The sequence below is a fragment of the Octopus sinensis genome, linkage group LG10 (genome assembly GCF_006345805.1).
Source record: "Octopus sinensis linkage group LG10, ASM634580v1, whole genome shotgun sequence".
NCBI classification, from domain to species: Eukaryota; Metazoa; Mollusca; class Cephalopoda; order Octopoda; family Octopodidae; genus Octopus; species Octopus sinensis.
Genome location: NC_043006.1, coordinates 14,349,526 through 14,367,611, shown reverse-complemented (window position 1 = coordinate 14,367,611; position 18,086 = coordinate 14,349,526). Strand labels below are relative to the sequence as shown.

The following is an 18,086-nucleotide window of genomic DNA, read 5'->3' as shown; positions in this document are numbered from 1 at the left end:
AAAAAAAATCAAATGGCTATGGGAGTCCACCAGAATTAAATAGTAATCGAAGGGGTCCATAGAAAAAAATGGTTGAGAATCCCTGCTTTAGATGATATTGTATTAAAGGCAGGGCATGATCTCTGATGATGTAAAACAACAGTGATCGGCATATTCACATTAAAATAATAATAATAATAATAAATAATAATAAATCTATCAGAATGTACCATATTTTCCAGCATATAAGTCGGCATAAAATATAGTGTAAACATGTGCAAATATTTAAACAGTATCACTATCTTTACAAATCCTTCTGCATTTAACATGGAATTTTTGATTCCCTAAAGTTGTCTTGATGTAGAAATCAACCTAAAACTTTTTGACTGTAAACTTTGGGCTGAAAAATTCAACTTGTATTACTCTTTTACTTGTTTCAGTTATTTGACTGTAGCCACGCTGGAGCACCACCTTTAGTTGAGCAAATCAACCCCAGGACTTATTCTTTGGAAGCCTAGCACTTATTCTATCGGTCTCTTTTTGCCGAACCGCTAAGTTACAGAGACGTAAACACACCACTATCGGTTGTCAAGCGATGTTGGGGGGGGGACAATCACATACACACACACATATACATATATATGACAGGCTTCTTTCAGTTTCCATCTACCAAATCCACTCACAAGGCTTTGGTTGGCCCGAGGCTATAGTAGAAGACACTTGCCCAAGGTGTCACGCAGTGGGAATGAACCCGGAACCATGTGGTTGGTTAGTATGAAATAAGACATCTCTTCCTTGAAAAACAGACATGGATTAGTGACAAGAAGGGAAACCAGCTGTAAAACAATGCACCAATGAGGATGATGATGATGATAATAATAATAATAATAATACATTCATCTAACCCATGCTAGAATAAGAAAACAGATGTAGAAACAAAAGAATATCATACCTGGTCAGCTTGTTCAGCAGCATTGTTGGAAGGAAACTCCATGGTTGTAGGATTAAGACCAAGCTGTCCCGAGATATACATAGTTTTATCAACCACTACAGCTTGGCTGAAATGATAATACATGTAATTATAAAAGAGTAGACAAGACAGGAATATCAATAGCTGAATATATTAAACAATCATCGATCTGGAACAGCATCTAACACTAGGGATTCTACCAATTTCTTCAGGAGAAACTCTGCTGAAGTTCATATTCTAAGCTGTGGGGTCAGCAAACTTCTTATGGAACCTTTGATAACTAAACACCTCGCATGTAATCTTTATATATAAAAGTGAGGTTGTGTGTCTGTCTCCTACGATTTAGATTCCTAACTACTCCCACATTTTGCGGTGCAGTGTAACCAAAAGTGGGTATCTTATAGTCGTGATTCATATCGAGCCCTTCTGGGTATTAGCGCTCGTCTACGATGAGTCTACAATTTAAAAAAAAATTTACTATCATTTTTTTCCCCATTTTTAATGCATTTTTTTGCTATTATATAAGGGAAGTAACTCTCTAAAAATGTATTATTAAATCTCAGAACATAAAAAGCTACAGTAACAGCCCCCCCCCTTTGTGGTTAGCCATATTGAGATGGCTATTATACTTTACATCTCTAAAAATGCTTATATAGTTATTTCCCTTACAAACCTGAGCAACGCTGGGTGATACTGCTAGTATTTATATAATTGATGAAATATGTGTTTGGCGAATATTAGTTATTGCATCAATATTTGGATGCAAATTTGTGAATTTAACCTTAAATTACAGAGCTCTTTCAAATTCAGTTTGTTAATAGTTCAAGTTGCTCAAGGTTGTTTACCGATTTGTTGGATAGTTACATAGTGATTTGCGTTGGACAAAACACATTGCTAAAATTGCCAAGAAGGCTGAGGATGTCTTGGCATCACTTACCAAGTCCTTTGTGAGCCACTCTCTGGCTATCTATCTGAGGCTTTATATAGCTATGGTGCAGCCTCACCTGGAATTTCATCACCGATCTGGAACCCCTATCTTGCCCAGGATATTAATCATCAGGAAATTGTTCAGCGACATGCAACCAAGAGAATACCCTCCATCAGGCATTTGCCATATTCTGAATGCCTTACTTCCCTAGGCATGGATACATTGAAACTCCGACGTCTGGCAGCTGACTTGGCAAACACCCATAAAATTATTAACCATCTTACAAACAATAATTCTGAGTACCTTTTCAAGCTCCACCTGTCTAACACCCGTGGACATGTTTACAAAGTCAGAAAACAGCACAGCTCCCATGACTTTCGGAAACATTTTTTCATGCTAAGAGTTGCTGAAGCATGGAACAAACTGCCGGCATCAGTTGTTAGTTGTCGAAGCATTGCATCCTTCAAAACTTCCATGCTTCCTGAGATTCGCCAACATTACACCTGATCTTTCTCCCCTCCATACACACGCAAGCATATATCTGACTCATACACTGTTCACTTCCCAGACATTTGTACATTACTGCATATGCTTTATATGCACTTTTGACAAGTTGTGGTGCACCTGAGCACTGTATACAATAATTTCATTATTATTATTATTATAGACTCCTAGGAGTCAATACTGACCACGTTGCCTCCCCTAAAATTGCTGGTCTTGTACCAAAAACTTTGAAGCCATTATCATCATCATTATTATTATTATTATTATTATTCAGTAGTTTTATTTTTATAGCGTGCTTTCACTTCACTACTGAGCGCAGCTCTGTGTGCCTTGGGTATGTGTTATGTTTTGTTGTGATGCTCTGATGGTTATTCTACGGAAAGTGTTTTGCGTAGGATGTGTGCAGTGCCCAGTAGTGCAATTTTCTGTATTATTATTATTATTATTATTATTATCAGCCCTTGTGGCCAATAAAAAGAATTAATTATTATTATTATTATTATTATTATTACTATTATTTTGTCTATAGAAGAAAGGATTATTATTATTATGAAGGCAGCAAACTGATAGAATCGTTAGTGTATCAGGCAAAATGCTTAGTGACAATTCTTCTGAGTTCAAATTCTGCTCAGGTCAACTTTGCCTTTCATCCTTTCAAGATCAATACAGGAAGTATCAACAGAGATCAACCAAATTGACTATCCACTTTCACAAAATTTCAGGCCTTGTGAAAGGATTATTATTATTATTATTATTGAGTGAGAGACAGTGCATGCCATCAAAGTGGGTACAAATATACGAAGCCCAATATACCCATCATGACTACCCGTCTGATAAGGGTACACCAGGCACATGCATCACAACCATATGTGCGCGACATGGTGATCTCATATCAAGATAAACAGCACATGACCTTGCAGGTGGGGCCCAGTTAGAATTTTCTTGTGGTCGAGTAGCCCATCCTGCTCATAAGATCCCTGAATAAGGGTTGTTTAAGGATGATAAACAAAACACCCATGTTTCCAGAGGTGAATTATCCAAACATCAACGAATCCCTCTCAACACATGGCTATGATGCTTCCCCACTACTTCTGCTCGTGATCAGAGATGCACATATCGTCAGCCACTAAGGGACATGCTCAACTGGTTACGGTCAAACAACTGACAAGCAAATCTGTGGTATTGAGCAGAATATTTGCTGTAGTCCATCTTTTATACCAAGACAAAACAATGTACATAATAACACTTCCAATCAGTTAAGATCAGAAGCCATGAGAGCCACTGCCTGGTACTGCATCAGGGCATTTTATTATTATTATTATTATTAAAATGGGCTGACAACTCAAGTGTTATGAGAAAACCCAGATGTTTGATGAACAATTAAAAATGTATGTTTTCTTATGTTGATCCACTTTCACAATTTCTTTCTGCATAATGTACATGTACCTTTACTGGGCGTATAGCTAGTGACCTTGAGGGTTCTAAGTGGGTGCTGTTCCTGCATGATGTAAGGGGAGGAGCGAGATAATGTTTCTTGGTTTGCATGGCAATTGCTTTTGTTGTGTTGTAGAAGGAGACGGTGTTGGCAAGAGTCCATTGGAGGAATTTATAGAGATTTCATTGTGTTTCAGTGCAGAATTGGCAAGTGGCGTGAAGCATGTTGGCTGGCTGGTTGGTTGGTTGGTTTGATTGAGGGATGTTTGGATGGTTGGTTGGTTGGTTGGTTGGCTGAATGGATGGTTGGATAGATGAATGGTTGGTTGGTTTGAATAAACAGATAAAAAAATAAGCAGAGGTAGAAAGAAGGGAGAGAGAGGGGGAAGGGAGGGAGGAAGAGAGAAAGTGAGAGAGAGCGAAGGAGAGAGAGAGGGAGAGAGGAGGGAGGGAGAGAAAAAGAGAGCGGGAGGGAGAGAGGAAGAGAGAGAGAGAGAGCGAAGGAGAGGGGGAGAGAGAGGGAGAGAGAGAGAGAGAGAGAGAGAGACCTAGCTATCAGCACATACCTTAATGATATGCTCTGATGGGAAGCCACCAATGGCAATGATGAGAGGGTGAAAGGAGGCCTTAGCAGGCAGTTTTGCCATGAGATTTACATGTCAGACATTTTTTGCTGATAGTGAATGCAACAGTATTGCTTTCTCCATATTTCTCAAGGGCAAGGGACCACTGATGAGTGACAGATACAGGAGAAAGTGTCTCCAGTAGCCATGAAGTAAAGAAAAGGACTCAAGGAGTTAGAGAAGGTTGTAATTAAGGGTTGCTTCTAGCAAGTTTGTAATTTTGTAAGTAAGTGGAATAGAATGATAGGAGAGAATCAGAGATGGTCCTTCACTGGAATGGGACACACTCAGTGCCTGGATTTACCATTGTGCTTATGCGTGCTTAAGCACAGGGCCTCATTGACCAGGGGCCCCTAGTCAACGGGGCCGTCCATGCAAGGAGCCCTGTCTAAGTAAGGGACCTTATAACATAACTAGCATAGGGCCTCATTCGTCCTAAATCTGGCACTGTTGTTGTTGTTGTTTGTTCCTTCTCGAGCCATGCCTGACTCATAAGGGCCAGTTTCCCAAATTCCTAGGCGTATAGGTTCTCCACCTGGACGGGACACCGGTCCGTCGCAGGTGAGCTGCAAGATGCAGGAGGAAAGAGTGAGAGAAAGTTGTGGCGAAAGAGTCAGCAGAAGTTTCGCCATTACCTTCTGCCGGAGCCGCATGGAGCTTAGGTGTTTCGCTCATAAACACACACATCGCCCGGTCTGAGATTCGAACCCGTGATCCCTTGACCGCGAGTCCACTGCTCTAACCACTAGGCCATGTGCCTCCACTAAATCTGGCACTGGACACACTGTAGCATATTTCCAATGACCAGGATATGGTTCAAGAGAGGTGGGGTGAGGAGGAAGACTGAAGCGCTTGGCAAGAATGAGGAGTAGAAATTTTGTGACCTTCCAGATATCGGATAGATAGAATTAAATAAATAAATACGTTGAGAGATAAATTATTCCCCTTGATATCTTGGTTGTAGTTTGTACTAGGAGAATAATTTCACTTGACAGTAGTGAGAACAAGACTTGGTCACTGGAAAAATATTTGTATTGTGTAAGTAGCTTGCTTACGAACCACATGGTTCTGGGTTCAGTCCCACTGCATGGCACCTTGAGTTAGTGTCTTCTACTATAGCCTCGGGCTGACCAAAGCCTTGTGAGTGGATTTGGTAGACGGAAACTGAAAGAAGCCCGTCGTATATATGTGTATATCATCATCATCATCATCGTTTCATCATCATCATCATCATTTAGCGTCCGCTTTCCATGCTAGCATGGGTTGGACGGTTCAACTGGGGTCTGTGAAGCCAGAAGGCTGCATCAGGCCCAGTCTGATCTGGCAGTGTTTCTACGGCTGGATGCCCTTCCTAATGCCAACCACTCCGTGAGTGTAGTGGGTGCTTTTTACGTGCCACCCTCACAGGAGCCAGACGGAGCTGGCAAACGGCCACGGACGGATGGTGCTTTTTACATGCCACCGGCACGGGGGCCAGGCGAGGCTGGCAACGGCCACGATCAGATGGTACTTTTACGTGCCACTGTTTATATATATATATATATATATATATATATATATATGTATATATATGTATATGTATGTGTGTGTTTGTGCCCCCAACATCGCTTGACAACCGATGCTAGTGTGTTTACATCCCCGTAACTTAGCGGTTCAGCAAAAAAAAAAAGACCGATAGAATAAGTACTAGGTTTACAAAGAATAAGCCCTGGGGTCTATTTGCTTGACTAAAGGCAGTGCTCCAGCATGGCCACAGTCACATGAGTGAAACAAGTAAAAGAGAGACTATGGTGAAACTACAGACTTGCCTCAAGAATAAGACATAAAAAAAAACATATAATACATTCATTTTTAAAATTCCTCCAATAATTGCCCATTGATTGCACAAGGACCGGTTCAATTCTGGTAAACATCAACTAGTCCAGAAACTCTTTAATTGGAATACTAAGTTCTTAACAAGAAACAGTAGCTAAATTTCCCTCAAATCGCACTCAATGCAACAACAATTAAATGCATATGAAATCAGCCAATTTCAGTCACATCTAACCATCTCGAATACAAAAGGACACATCGGATTATGTTGTCCTAGAAATACCCTTAAGCAGATGGAGTGGCCACGACTAGATTGCCTTTGATCATGGACTTTGTTGTTCAGAGTTGACCTGGAACTTAACAACACATTTTCACACACACTCACACAGACATAATAAATATCTCATTTCAGGCTATTTCCTCTCAAAAAGTAATTATAATAGCGGAAAGAACACATGAGACTGTAGAATTAGTGGAACCAAGAAATCTTGGTTTTGCTTCCTCTTTGGCCACTGGCTGTAATCAACATAGTTATAAATAGGTACAGTGAAAATATAATTGGAATATATTTTGGTAATGTGAGGAGGTAGAAATCTAAAGGGGCTGTTTTTTTGTTAGCAGTATTTTTTTTATCTGAGAAATAAAAGATTATTTTTTTCCTGCTGTCAAATGTTAAAGACATAAAGAGAGAGAGAAAGAGAAGGGGAGAGAGAGAGAGGGAGAAAGAAAGGGGAGAGAGAGAGAATAAATTATTAAACGAGGACAAAGAGAAAGAACAATACAAAACGAACGAAAGAAAGGGAAAGAGAGGAAGATGGGGAAAGTGATAATGGAAAGAGAGATAGAAATAATGAAGGAGGGAGAAGAGAAAGAAAAGATAAAGAAAAGGAAAGTGAAGAAAGGAAAAAAAAAGAGAAAAAGAAGAAAGAGAAAGGAAATAAGAAGGAAAGGAAAAAAAATTATATATAAAAGGAAGAAAAGGAGAAAATGATAGAGACATACAAATATTCTTTTCTACTCTAGGCACAAGGCATGAAATTTTTGGGGAGGGTGGGGCAGTCGATTAGATTGACTCAAGTATGCAACTGGTACTTAATTTATAGACCCTGAGAGGACGAAAGGCAAAGTCAACCTCGGTGGAATATGAACTCAGAATGTAAAGACAGACGAAATACCGCTGAGTTTTCACCTGGTGTGCTAACGTTTCTTATTTCTTTATTGCCCACAAGGGGCTAAATGTAGAGGGGACAAACAAGGACAGACAAAAGGATTAAGTCGATTACACCGACCCCAGTGCGTAACTGGTACTTAATTTATCAACCCCGAAAGAATGAAAGGCAAAGTTGACGAAATACCACAAAGCATTACACCAGGCGTGCTAACGTTTCTGCCAGTTTGCCACCTTAGACACATACAAATATGACAGGCTTTTTTCAGTTTCTGTCTAGCAAATCCAGACATGCAGAGTTTTGATTTGCCTGGGGTTATAGAAGACACATGTCCAAGGCCTCACAATGTAGGACTGAATCCAAAACCGTGTGGCTGGAAAGTGAACTACTGGACCACACAGCCATTTAAATCAGGTGACTTGCTTGGATCAATATAACCTTTCTATGTCAGATGTTCCAGTTGAGTAATGAGGCATGACTGTCTGGTCTGTTATTTTAGTCACCTTGGTGTTTGGATAGCCAAAATATCTCCCCTGCACACACAATGACTACAGCCGATAGCAGTAGTTCACTAACCGAATTGATTGACTCTGGCTGTTGACAGTTTGTAGTCTGTTCATCCAAGATATTAAGCAACTAGAATCCTTCGATCACCTCTGTCTATGCCGCATCCTTCGTGTCCGGTGGCATCACTTTGTCTCCAACAATTCAGTGCAACACCAGTGCAGAATCACCTCTCCGACAAGTCATCCTAACGAGATGTCTGCGTTTGGCTGGGGTCATGCCCTCCGTCGTCAACCAGGAGAATTCATCTACGAAGCAATTGCCCCAGCTCCTCTTCAGGGTTGGCGAAAGCGATGTGGTGGACAACGAAAAACCTGGCTGATGACAGTCAAGGCTGATCTGGAACCCAACCTAGGCACCCATATCTACGGCGTTCGCCGCTGGAATAAGGAGTGGTTGGAGATCACGAGGTTGTTAGCCTCAAATCGCCAGGTCTGGTTGGCGTTTGTGAGAGATGCAGCATTGAGGATGAATGAAGCCAGTTCAACCCACCCCGGGTGGATGCTGTAAGAAGAAGAAGAAGAAGAAGTTCATCCATTCAACATCTCTTGATATTAGCCATTGACTCAATAAGTTCATCTACTGAAATGGTTTGCATGCATCATGTTGCACCCCGTGATTTCAATGTACCCTGGCTTAGATGGTTACATGCTATTTTACCCATAACTGGGACCCTGATAGGGGCTACTGCTCCAGGTCAGTGTAGACCTAGGAACAATAATAGCTAAGAGTTGAGGTCACACTCTTGAGTCATCATCATCATCATCATCGTTTAACGCCTGCTTTCCATGCTAGCATGGGTTGGACGATTTGACTGAGGACTGGCAAACCAGAGGGCTGTGCCAGGCTCCGATCTTGATCTGGCAGAGTTTCTACAGCTGGAGGCCCTTCCTAACGCCAACCACTCCGAGAGTATAGTGGGTGCTTTTATGTGCCACCGGCACGAGGGCCAGTCTGGCAGTACTGGCAACAGCCACGCTAGAAATGGTGTTTTTTATGTGCCACCTGCACAGGAGCCAGTCCAGCGGCACTGGCAACGACCTCGCTCGAATGTTTTGTTCACATGCCACCGGCACAAGTGCTAGTAAGGCAACGCTGGTAAGTAAGGCGATGCTGGTATGGAGTTATGAAAGAATAACAGAGAAACACAGAGTTTGTGTGGATGTTCTCTGAATTAATACACACTAATACAAATCACTACAAGTTACACCAAGTTCGATCATTGATTACAAACAATCATTAAGTTGATGGTGATGGTGGTAGTGGTGGTGGTGGTGGATCTGTGTTGCTTGCTGATGAGGACTAAATTATCTTTTCCTGAATTAATGTGTAAGTGGCCAAACATTCCACACATCATCTTCATATAACATGTTTTCCATGCTGGCATGGATTGGATGGTTTGACAGGAGCTGGCAGAAACGTTAACGTGACAGACGAAATGCTTAGCGGTGTTTCGTCTGCCACTACATTCTGAGTTCTGACTTTGCCTTTCATCTTTTCAGGGGCGATTAAATAAGTACTAGTTACGCACTGTGGTTGATATAATCGAATTAATCCGTTTGTCTGTCCTTGTTTGTCCTCTCTGTGTTTAGTCCCTTGTGGGTAGTAAAGAAATAGGTTTGACAGGACCTGGTCATCTGGAGAGCTTCCCAGGTTCTAATTGTCTGTTGTGGAAGGGTTTCTATGGTTGGTTGCCCTTCCAATAAGAATGTTTCCTGAATTATTACTGAGAATATTATGAGAGATGTTAGTATCTTTTAGTTCTATAAAAGTGATTTTTATGCTGTTAGTATTTATTGTAATGAAAAATTTTGTGATTTATAAACTTAATTTTTGCATGTGAAACATTTTTAGATGTATGCTATGTGGATCTATAACATTTCTAAGGAAAACAAAAATATTTTCAGTTTTGTTGTTGTTGTTATTAATGTTATTTTTCTAGATGTTGATTTGAAAACTTTGTAAGACACATGCTTTTTTAGGGATATTAGAGCCCACTTTGAGCAGAGTTGTGGCTCCTGTCATTCTCTGACAGCATTCACTCAGGCTAAGAGAAATATTTCTATCTGTCAAGAAATAATTGTTCAACCTACATTGTAGCTGTGATCAGCTTATCATCATCATCGTTTAATGTCCATTTTCCATGCTAGCGTGGGTTGAACGGTTCAACCGGGGTCTGGGAAGCCAGGAGGCTGCACCAGGCTCCAGTCTGATCTGGTAGTGTTTCTACAGCTGGATGCCCTTCCTAATGCCAACCACTCCGTGAGTGTAGTGGGTGCTTTTTACGTGCCACCGGCACAAGTACCTGGGGAGGCTGGCAGCAGCCACGATCAGTTAGTGCTTTTTACATGCCACCAGCACAGAAGCTAGTCAAGGCAACGCTGGCATCGGCCACATTCGAATGGTGCTTTTTCAAGTATATTATATCCTTTTCAAGTCTATTATATCCAGTTTTAGTTTACCTTAAATATTTAACCGTTTTTGAAGACAAGAGAATAGTACTTGATAAAGATTTGGCCGTAATTTCTTACAGGTCAAGCAACTACATACAGGTTTCGTTGCTAGATCAAGGTCATAGGTTTGCAGTTGACAGCAGAGATAAGCTAAAGAAAAATAAGAGCTGGAACTGATAAAGAAGCTGGTTAGAACCCAATTTTTAAAATCAGTTTAACTAAAAGAGATAAAGCAGGTACAACTAATTTGTAATTATCACAATAATGAAATAAGAGATGGGTTTTGCATAAAGTTTCTGACTTTAATGCAGATAATTTCTATGCCTGCTTTTCCATGTTGCCATGGGTTGGAGGGGACTTTTTGAAACTGTATTTTATGGCTACCTGTCCTTTCTGACAACAGCCCTTTCACCTGCCTCTTTGTGACACACAAGGATATAGTGTATCTCATCTAAAATCTGAGATACACATGGTGTATCTCAAGGAAACACTGCCACAAAACTGCCATGCGGGCACAATCATTTCCTAACCCAAATATTAATCATAACCCATAGCTAAAGATTACATCTGAGGAGTTGAACTTCACTGATATTTAAGTGATAGGCCATGTACCCAGAAGAGGGAAGGAAATAAAAATATTGGCTTCAAATTTTGGCACATCATCATCATCATCGTTTAATGTCCACTTTCCATGCTAGCATGGGTTGGACGATTTTGACTGAGGGTTGGTGAACCAGATGGCTGCACCAAGCTCCAATCTTGATTTGGCAGAGTTTCTACAGCTGGATGCCCTTCCTAACGTCAACCACTCCGAGAGTGTAGTGGGTGCTTTTTACATGCCACCGGCACGGGGGCCAGTCAGGCGGTACTGGCAACGACCTCGCTCTGATCTTTTTACACATGCCACCAGTACAGGTGCCCTTTTACGTGCCACAAGCACAGAAGCCAGTTGGCTGCTCTGGCAACGATCACACTCGGATGATGCTCTTGGCACCCTACTAGCACGGGCACAAGTGCCAGTAAGGTGATGCCAGCAATTTCAGGGGTGTGGCAGTCGATTACATTGGTCCCAATGCTTAGCTGGTAATTATTTTACCAACCCTGAAAGGACAAAAGGTAAAGTCAACCTCAGCTGAGTTTGAACTCAGAACATAAAGACAAATAAAATATCACTAAGCATTTTACCTGGTGCACAAAAAAATTCTGCCAGGACGCCACCTTGGGAAATGGAAATACTAACAAGTTTATTTGAATGACTTCATTTTTTTCTGTTCATCCATGGAAGGTTTATTTACTTTTTTTTTTAATAATATGTCTGAAGATTGAATGTCTTAACATTTAGGAGACTTAGATAAATTTAGCTGCCATAAAAAGTAAAGAATCAAACATTTTAACTTTTGCTCTTCTGAGAATTTTGGTAAGGCAAACGAAACTATGGATTTTGTCCCCAAAGTATTTAGTTTTGTTCTTCTAAATCCTGATTTCAGGGTCATATCTGAATTAGATGCAGGGTGGGTGGGGAGGAAGGTGAAATAAATATATATTGTAAGGAAGAAGAATGATCCAAAAAGGGGTTCATATGGCCCTTGGAGTTCACGTAGGATTCTGTTGTTAAAATTAATTTGCAATAAATAGGTTATACTTCTACAATATACAAAATATTAAAAAAATTTATACAATAAATGGGCAAGTGCCTTTTGCTATAGCCCCGGGCCGACCAATGCCTTGTGAGTGGATTTGGTAGATGGAAACTGAAAGAAGCCCGTTGTATATATATATATATATGTGTATGTATATGTTTGTGTGTCTGTGTTTGTCCCTCTAGCATTGCTTGACAACCGATGCTGGTGTGTTTACGTCCCCGTCACTTAGCGGTTAGGCAAAAGAGACCGATAGAATAAGTACTGGGCTTACAAAGAATAAGTCCCGGGGTTGATTTGCTCGACTAAAGGCGGTGCTCCAGCATGGCCGCAGTCAAATGACTGAAACAAGTAAAAGAGTAAAAGAGTAATACCTAACAATATTTAATGATGAAAATATAATGATTAAAAAAAAAATTAATGGCTATTGGAGTCCACCAGAGTGAAACAGGATTCATAGGGGGCCATAGGTAAAATAATAATTCTTCCATTGTAGATCTGTGGTGGTCATCGTCGTAATATTTTCTCTTTAGTTTCTTCGCCAAATTGATTATACCCTAATCAAACCATTTGTTTGTCTACTTGTGAATGTGTCTTTGTTTTAATAACATTGTATTTTCCTCCTTTTCATTTTCCATTCCCATATTATATGGAACTTCGGTGGACAGCTACTCTAAGACTCCAGCTGCCAGCTCGCCATTTGTTCCATTGTTCCAGAAAAATTCAGCGCCCGCTTTGTTCAAACGAAGATGAAAATGTGTTGAGAACAACAGCTATAGACATTTCTACTTATGTAAGAACTGATAATTTCATGTCACCTTACCCCTACAGATGACAAAAACACTACAAAATGGCTCAACTAGCAAGAGACAACAAACAACCTTGTGACATTTACTATGCAATACGACCCTTGTTGAAAAAGAATTTTTTAATTTCCCAATTGGTGGAAATATTTTTTTTCTTTTGTTATTAACAGCAGAGGAAATATTAGTTAAAAACAGCATTACTCTCTACTCTCTTTTACTTGTTTCAGACTGTGGCCATGCTGCAGCACTGCCTTTAGTTGAGCAAATCGACCCAGGACTTATTCTTTGTAAGCCTAGTACTTATTCTATCAGTCTCTTTTGCTAAACTGCTAAGCTATGGGGACGCAAACACACCAGCATCGGTTGTCAAGCAATGATGGGGGGGGGGGCAAACACACAAACACACATATATATATACATATATATGACAGGCTAGCAATGCTAGGGGGACAAACACAGACACACAAACATACACACACATATATATATATATATATATATATATATATATACATATATATACGACGGGCTTCTTTCAGTTTCCGTCTACCAAATCCACTCACAAGGCTTTGGTCAGCTTGAGGCTATAGTAGAAGACACTTGCCCAAGGTGCCACGCAGTGGTACTGAACCCGGAACCATGTGGTTGGTAAGCAAGCTACTTACCACACAGGCATATTTTACTTAATGTGGATATATAGAATGCTATTTTGAACTAATGCTGCTTCTATCACTAAGATAAATTTTTAGCCAGCCCGCGGGCTTATTTGCAGCAACTAGATTTGCTAACCACTGCGGCTGTGTGGTAAGATGTTTATTTCCCAACTACAAGGTTCTGGATTCAGTCCCACTGCGTGGTAGCTTGGGTGAGTCTCTTCTACTATCACTTTGGGTTGCCTTGTGAGTGGATTTGGTGGACGGAAACTGAAAGAAGCCCATCATATGTCTATGTGTGTGTGAGTATTTGTGTAGGTGTTTGTTCTCCACCACCGCTTGACAACCAGTGTTAGTGTGTTTATGTCCCTGTAACTTAGTGGTTTAGCAAAAGAGACTGATAGAGTAAGTACCAGGCTTTACAAAAAAATAATAAGTACTGGAGTCGATAAGTTAGACTAAAATTCTTCGAGGTGGTGCCCCAGCATGGCCACAGTGTAATGGGTGAAACAGAGCCGGATTGAGACCTAAGGAGGCCCTAAGCACTTAAATGACCATGGTAACCCCATATTTATGTAATTTAAAATATAAACAATGATAAATGATAAAATAAATTTTTAATCTTTAAAATGAAAAAAAACTAACAGTAAGATGGAAAATAATATCTGCGTATTATACTCAAGGGCGGACTATACTCGAGGATTTACGGTATTTAACACACTCACCAGTTCGAGTTCCACTCATTTACTTACTCTTTTACTTGTTTCAGTCATTTGACTGCGGCCATGCTGGAGCACCGCTTTTAGTCGAGCAAATCGACCCCGGGACTTATTCTTTCTGAGCCCAGTACTTATTCAATCGGCCTTTTTTGCCGAACCGCTAAGTAACGGGGACATAAACACACCAGCATCGGTTGTCAAGCAATGCTAGGGGGACAAACACAGACACACAAACATACACACACACACACACACACACACATATATATATATATATACATATATATACGACGGGCTTCTTTCAGTTTCCGTCTACCAAATCCACTCACAAGGCTTTGGTCAGCTTGAGGCTATAGTAGAAGACACTTGCCCAAGGTGCCACGCAGTGGTACTGAACCCGGAACCATGTGGTTGGTAAGCAAGCTACTTACCACACAGCCACTCCTGCGCCTTATTTATATTTTTCTAAGATTTTCTTTGCTTCTTGCAAACTTTTCAATTGAAAGGGTTGCAACGAAAATTTTAGAAAAAAAAAAAAAAAGTAAATGTGTGGAAATCGAACCGGTGTGTTAAATGATAATGACTCTCCCCAGACACAACAGTTTTAAAACAATAAATGGCTACGGTGGTCCACTAGAATAAGATGGGTGAGGGATCTTTTCGGTTTGAACGGCAGTTTTTTCTAGCGATGTCATATGAAATTGTCACCCATAATTATGACCCTAGTATCGATCTATTGCATTTCAATCTGTTTTAGGGTTAGGGTTAGGGGTGGGGGGAGGGTATCTTTTTTTCTTCACAAATGTAAATAAACCCAGTCTGTTTCTTAAACGAAGGACATATTCATACGACACAGAAGGTTTTCACCCCAACAGACGTCATTGATTGGTTGAAATTGCAGAAACTGAAGAAAAAACAACAACAAATATCTTACAAACTACAGAATTTTTTCAATAAAGCCAAGAGAAAAAGATGTTTTATAAACACATTCTACCAGTATACGAAGTTTAAAAGTATTTAGTTACGTGGAAATTATTTTAAAAAACTGCCGTTCAAACCGAAAAGATCCTGGTTTCTAAACAATAAATGGCTATGGTGGTCCACTAGAATAAAATGTGTGAGAATCCTGTTCTAAATTGAAGCTCAGTTATCATCTATTTAATTTCCTACCACGCTTTGTACATGTCTAACGCTTTATTCCGAAGCAAACACACACAACATACATACGTGGACAGGTTTAGCAGTTTATATATATATATATATATATAATATTGTAACTTCTAATTGAGTATCGAAATATAATAATGAGTTTTAAAATAAATCCTTTTTTTTTTTACTCTAAAATACCATTTCACCTTTTACCCTGTCTGTACCCTTTTAACCTAGAATTTCTATCATAACTACAGTTTGGTGCCCCCTTTCCATCCGACTTTTGTTTCCTTGTGCTTTTCTGAGAGATTTTTAGTTTTGAATTAAATATTGCAGAAATACGTCTTCGAGTTTTTACATTACGAACTGTTGGGGTTTCAAACATAATCCTAATAAATAAAAAATGCAAAAAAGTTGGCGGAAATTGGCAGTAATGAATACAAGCCGAAAGAGGAAGAGCGATCAGAAACTCTTCCATTCTCTTTTTTTAAATTTCATTAACATAAATCATAATCTATATCATCGAATTCAATTTCCTGCAAATTTCATTAAAAAGAATTCATTTTTAAGAAACCTATGAAGGAGCAAAGTCGAGAGGGGTACTCGACTGAAAACTTTTAAAACTTTCGTCGGTAAAATTACAGAGTAACTGTAATTTTACCAAACTTTCTTAATTGAAATAAAATAAAAAGAAAGTTACTCCTTTTCTTTCATAGACATTATAAATAAGGTGTAATTATTAAAATTTAAAAGACGGGTAATGTGTTAAGGTCCATTTCCTTTTGTTTCAAGGACAATAAAGCGTAATTTTAACATTTATTGATAGTTTACTACATTTTGGGGCGAAGGTAACAAACACGCACACCCAGTATTTAGGGTTACACCGAAGATGGGTGGTGTGCGTATTCTTTACCTCCGCCCAACATATAATAATAATAATAATAATAATATTGTTGTATACAGTGCTCAGGTGCACCACAATATATATACCCATGTACCCGTAAGCGCATATTGTAAAGTTGTCGGGACCGCGGATAGAAAACGGAAAGGGATAAACGGTAAGGGCGTGCGGCATTCTTCATCCAATTTACAAATAAATCATCATTTTTTAACTTCATTGACTATTTACATAAATTAAACTAAGTCAATTGTTGTTCTTTGGCATATTTTATAAACAATAAAAACAGATTCTACACATAGTAAAGTCAATGAGGAAACCTATGGCTAAGCTAACTTAATTACCGTGCAAAGATCGCCAATTACTGTTTTAAAATACTTTTTATAAACAATAAAATCCTGTAATTTCGAATTCTTGAAGACATTAAGGGATTCCAGCAGGGTTTGTTTTTCTATGTGGTCCCTTCTGTTTTGCACTGCAGGTCGTTGGTTACGTTCAAATTTGGCAACTTTACTACGCAGCCCTAGATATCAGTTTTTTGACTAAGGCAGGTTGTAATTGTTGTAGGGCCTATAATTATAGGTCTACTCGATAGGGGCTGTCAGTATGCAGACACCGACACGTACCCAGCTAGCCATTTAACACTTACACATGGGTGTTTTTAGCCTAGACTTTCTTTCGTTCTACACGTTTCTCTAACTATTCACAAATGATTAACCAAAGAAATGAAGTTGGTTTTTTTACCTGTAAGCACCGATTGCTTTGGGGGCATTAACTGTGTTAATAATACGTTTGCAGATACCAGCCATGCTTTCCTTGGTGGGGTATGTTCTGTCGGGGTTTTGGTACACGACACGGACACAAATGAAGCACACTCGAGTCGCAGATCTGACTGACTGCTGTTGTGTATGCAATGTTATTATCTACAGCGAAAGTGGGACGAGTTGGCAGAGTCGTTAGATCAACGGGATAATACTTCGCAGTACCGCTTCCTGTTCTTTACGTTCCGAGTTCAAATCCGGCCGAAGTAAAATTTGCTTTTCATGCTTTCGGGGCCGATAAAGTTATGATAATAATAATTATGGCAATCTTTCGTCTCTAGTAGACCTTTCCGTCGATTTCCGTAAAAAAAATTTTTTTTTTACATCTCTGTCTCTTCACACACACTAACAGAAGCACTTCACTTACACAACATACTTTCTGTCTCCCACACCCCATCAAACACACACACACACACATGTACATCAATGCTTCACGCACGGTAACTTCAAAAGAACTTCCCTCGTCATACAATCGCTTTCTCTTAGTCTCTTTCGCTCTCATTACTTCAAAAGTTTTTTACGGAAATCGACGGAAAGGTCTACTAGAGACGAAAGATCGCCATAATTATTGCTCTCAAAGATTACTGGCTTTATACTTAAATCAGAAACAATATTCCGTGCTATCGCGAGTAAGCTTTTTTACTCTTCCCACCTGTCCTCTTTTCTTCGCCATCAAGATCAGATGAGGCGAGCTAAGGACGGAGCCTCTACGGTACGTGGTCGTTTGATATGCTAGAAATTGCAGCTGCATCTCCTTGAAATCATGTCCTACCGTATTAGAAAAAGAAGGCATTGTATAATGTGGTCCTGGGATAAACACAGTTGGAATCTCTTCCATCGTGGGTCTCTTCGATCAGGGCTAATGTGAGGTTAAACAACATCGCAACAAAAGCAGCAGAAAGGGGAAAAAAAGACACAACTACTATGAACTTTTTTCTTGTTATTCTTTTATTTTTTATGTGTT

The 18,086-nt window shown here is 39.7% G+C and overlaps 1 protein-coding gene across 1 annotated transcript in view; it reads right to left on the bottom strand.

The window, feature by feature from the left end:
- The window catches only part of LOC115216465 (2-iminobutanoate/2-iminopropanoate deaminase), a 29,684-nt gene extending 12,422 nt beyond the window's left edge, over positions 1 to 17,262 (bottom strand). Inside the window, exons 1-2 of the mRNA XM_029785826.2 lie at positions 17,046 to 17,262; positions 932 to 1,037 (exon numbers count right to left, since the gene is read on the bottom strand). Coding sequence (XP_029641686.1) covers positions 932 to 1,037; positions 17,046 to 17,110 — 171 coding nt within the window. The 5' untranslated portion in view covers positions 17,111 to 17,262. The remainder of the gene's footprint in view (positions 1 to 931; positions 1,038 to 17,045) is intronic.
- Between the last annotated feature and the right edge of the window lie 824 nt (positions 17,263 to 18,086).